Source organism: Triticum aestivum, chromosome 4B (assembly GCF_018294505.1).
Source record: "Triticum aestivum cultivar Chinese Spring chromosome 4B, IWGSC CS RefSeq v2.1, whole genome shotgun sequence".
Lineage (NCBI taxonomy): Eukaryota > Viridiplantae > Streptophyta > Magnoliopsida > Poales > Poaceae > Triticum > Triticum aestivum.
In genome coordinates this window covers 404,228,802-404,232,800 of record NC_057804.1, presented here as the reverse complement: position 1 = coordinate 404,232,800, position 3,999 = coordinate 404,228,802, and the positions used below count along the sequence as shown (strand labels likewise).

General features: G+C 55.2%; 1 protein-coding gene across 1 annotated transcript; it reads right to left on the bottom strand.

The window, feature by feature from the left end:
- Positions 1-330: 330 nt before the first annotated feature.
- LOC123092376 (uncharacterized) lies at positions 331-3,134 on the bottom strand. The gene is made up of 2 exons (XM_044514144.1): positions 2,792-3,134; positions 331-2,274 (listed from the first exon to the last, which is right to left on the bottom strand). The coding sequence occupies exons 1-2, from the start codon at positions 2,855-2,857 to the stop codon at positions 553-555; spliced, it is 1,788 nt and encodes a 595-aa protein (XP_044370079.1). The 5' UTR covers positions 2,858-3,134; the 3' UTR covers positions 331-552.
- Positions 3,135-3,999: the final 865 nt, after the last annotated feature.

Genomic DNA, 3,999 nt, shown 5'->3' with positions numbered 1-3,999 from the left:
GCGTGTATGCTGATGTGGGTTGTATCTGTTCTTGTTTTCAAAGTGAATGAGACCAAATTATATCTCATCTAGATAAGTTCTAGCTACTCCCTAATTTTATATCGTGAATGTGGATATCTTTTTCTACAAACCTAATCAAACTTTACAAAGTTTGACTTTGACCAATTCTTATATGCGAATTAAAAGAAGACGGAGGGAGTATATAGAGTTCAAAATGTGCATCATACCCTCCCAGCAGAGTACTCTACAAGTACAAGAAAGAGAAACTTTACTGCACTGTTGTTTTAAAAAAAAACTTTACTGCACTGTAACAACTCGCATTCAACAAGATGAAACCAAAAAAATTCGTTCACATCCACACAAGAGATAGTAGTACTACAAGACAAGATGCGTCGCTCTCTTTTTTTCTTTTCCTCCAAGAACACAAAACTGTACAATAGCGAGTTCTATCCAATAAATTCAAACGCCTCAGCTTTTTCCCGCCAGCTTCCTCTGTCTGTTCCCCATCCCAACCGCATCAGATCGCACCTGCACGGCTGGAACCCATCGCCGTCAGCAGCTCATCGCCTCGCATTTCACCGGGAGGGAGCGGTCGAACCCGCTGCGGGACAGCAGCGTGCCCACCACCGCCAGGTCGCGGCAGAACACCCCTTGGTACACCGGCGCCGTCGCCTGGGACGACAGCGTTGCAACGGCCGCGCCAGCCTTCGCCTTCGGTTTCGCCGCCGTCCTCGCGGTGGAGCTGTTAACGGCAGGAGGATTCTCCGGTACCGGCGCGGCTTGCTGTTGCTTGGGCAACGCCGCCGCGGCGGTCGCGGCTTCTTTCGCCCTCTGCCTAGCGGCAGCCTCCTCGTCGATCACGGCCGACATGATGAACGAGTACCCCTTCTGCAGCATCCTGTACAAGAGCAGAGCGGACATGCGGGCCTGGTCGCGCACCGCCTCCAGGTCGCGGTGCTCGTCCACCAGCTCCAGCCGCTCGCCGAACACCACGGCGCGGTCCGGCTTGAGCTTGAGCGAGAGCAGCAAGTGCGCGCGCTCCAGCTCAGAGCGCGTGCACCCGCGCCGCACGCCCAGCAGAGCGTAGTAATCGATGTTGCACCCCTCGCCGACGGCGGCGCGGCTACGTAGTCCCTGAATCCGGGCGATCAGCTTGCGGTGGGCGCCGGCGATCTCGCGGTACCGCACGCCACCCTGCGGTCGCCACCTAGGCCCCGGCAGCTTGCCGTCACGGAGCGCCGCGTCGTACAGAAGTTTGAGGTGGTCAAGGTCACGAAGGGAATCGGAGAGTGCTCCCACGGACTGAAGAAGATCGGCACGGGCGCGGAGCGCCGGGATGTACGCGGGGTCGAGAGCCAGCGCACGGTTGCAATCTGCTATGGCGTCTGCCGGGCGGCCGCCAGCCTGGAATGACGCGGCGCGGCCGACGAGGCACGCGGCGGCGAAGGTGTGCGGGAGCACGCCACGGCGTGCCTCGAGTATCTTGGAGAAATGGCGGACGGCCTCCGCTGGGAGGCCCGCGTCGAGGGCCGCCATGGCGGCCGTGCGGCGGCGGAGCAGGAGCTTCACGTGAGCCAGGAGCTGGGACATGGCCTCCGACTCCACGGCCGGTATGATGAACGCCGGCCCGGACTTGGAAGCGTTGCCCGACGGCACCGAGGCAACAGCTGCGGTGACAGTCGATGACGAGAAGCTGTCCTCGGACCAACAAACGCTCTCGCGGCGGAAAGCCGCCGAGGCGAGGCGGCGGCCGGTCTGGAGAAGAACCATGGCATCTTCGATGAGGCCCAGGTGAAAGCAAGCTTCCCCAAGGACCAAGTACCTCCACTGCGTGTCCGTGTTGGGGTTCTTAGAGAGGCCGGCTAGGACGCGGCGCTTGAGCTCGGAGACATCGAAGCAGCGGAAGGAGCGGGCGGTCCCAGTGTCAGTCTCGGCCGCGTCGGAGCGGTGGCGCTCGGGAGAGAGGAGCTTGGCACGGGAGATCGTGCCAAGGTCACCGGAGCTGCAGGAGGACAAGGAGGAGGAGGAGGAGGCATCCTCGCCGGAGCAGGATTTGCCGCAGCTGGGGATGTAGTCACGGAGCATCTCCGCGACCTCGCGGTACCGCCGCAGCGCGAGGAGCGCCCGCGCCCGCAGCTCCAGCGCGGCCTCCATCCGCGGCGAAAGCTCCAGCGCGGCGTCGATGAGACCGAGCGCCGCCACAGCGTCCCCGCCGCCGGTATCCGGCGCCGTCGCGAGAATCGCCCGCGCCTCCCGAAGGTACCTGTCGATCACCTGCGCATACATACCGAAACAAGCATGAGATTTTTGCCAGACGAGGTTGGATTCTTGCACAAACAGAGAAAGATGGACCAATTCGAGAGAGCGAAAACGAATGAATTTTTTGGGGGGACAAAACAAGAAAGAAAACCGAGAGCAGAGCAGAGCATAGCAGACGGTGCGCTGAGATCAAGCAGGCCGATCTTGGAGGGAAAAAAGCAAGAAGAAAAGGCACGCCATGCTCGAAAGAAAGAAGCAAATACTAGTTGTCCGCTCAAAGGAGCTGTACTGTGATTTGGAATTTGGACGGCACGACCAAACAACCCTGCTTGTGGAGTCAAAGGACCAAATTTTCTTGGCACTTGTGCGGTACAGAAGAAAAAAGCAAACTGTTGTTGCACGGATGAGCCATTGGCGTGGCAAGAACTGACCGGCTGAAGAACACCAACCCAAGCAAAGAAAAGAATGCGGAGCGGAGATATCTCAGATCAGAGCTGCAACCAGGCAAGGCAAGAACCGAGGTGATACTGACCTTCCTGTTGCTTTGGAGCCATTTCCTCTTCTTCTCCGGAGCTGAAGAAGGCGAGGAGACCGCCATTGCCTCACACGCATCAATCGGCGAACCCACCCCAACCGAAGCTCGGATCGATCCCGGCACGCTGGACAGAGAGGCAGACCGGAAGAGAAGAGAGACCGGGGGGAATGGAATGGCTAGGCGAGAGAAGGCAGGAGGAGAGAGGAGGCTATATATACGGACCCCTCTCCCAAATCTAACACCTTGTGACTGTGGAGTGGAGTATTTTATAATGTTATCTCGGTTTGAATTGGTTGGGGAGAAAATGGGAGAAGGGGAATATGATGGCAAATGAGGGTGGGAAAAGAAATGCCAGCTTTGACTGCACTGCACTCTCGTGCTTTCCCTTTCAGAGAGGAGGGGAGAGGAGGAGAAAGCTTGGATCCCTCCACATCTATCCTAGCTGGCCAAGATGCCTATCCAACACATCTCCCCTTCCTCACTCAAATCACAGGCCCAGTAAATAAAATAAAATAAAATAAGTCTCGCGTAGGGTGTGGTGTGGTGAGCTTTTAAAAGCGCGGAGAGAGAATAGTATTGCGATGCTGCCCCGCTACTCCTCCTCTCCTTGCTCTGTACCCAACCATTTTCTCTCTCTTTATTATCTCCTCTTTTCTTTTATCCTTCGGACGATTCGTTTATTCTCTCGCTTATTTTAAGCTACAGTATCATTCATTTTAAAGCCGTATACGCTTTCAGTTCAATAAAGTTCATGTGGTGCACCGTTATGCACGGCTCTCCTCTTTTGGACATGTTGAGTAGATACATTTAACCCAGAATATTCGTGCTCTAGTGCAGCATTTCCTCCTGATCCTAACCGTTTTATTTTGCCTCAAAATGTGAAGATTATATACGAATAATTGCTCGTAGTACTTAGGTGGACAAATAGTACCAAAGATATCTTGCAGAAATACGAAGCTACTGCACTTATAAATGACACTGTATACGCGTATCCAATCGCATCACATGCGAGTTATTATTACTTGTGTGCCTCCTGCCAGTACACGGAATCTGGAAACTTTTGACGTGCAGTAAACAGTCCACGTATCCCAGTACAGTTACGTACCCAAAAAATACAGTAGAGTAGGTATTATTCGAGGCCAAAAGATTAGGCTTTGGAGGAGTAAAACCGGTGGTCCCTTCACGGGCAGGGCAGGAGCGTGTAC

What these genes read in the sequence shown, in the direction of transcription:
- LOC123092376 (XM_044514144.1), bottom strand. Translation starts at nt 2,857, where the DNA reads ATGGCGGTCTCCTCGCCTTCTTCAGCTCCGGAGAAGAAGAGGAAATGG. An exon ending in GGCTCCAAAGCAACAGGAAG is followed by an intron (nt 2,275 to 2,791) that starts GTCAGTATCACC and finishes ATGTATGCGCAG; the next exon opens with GTGATCGACAGGTACCTTCG.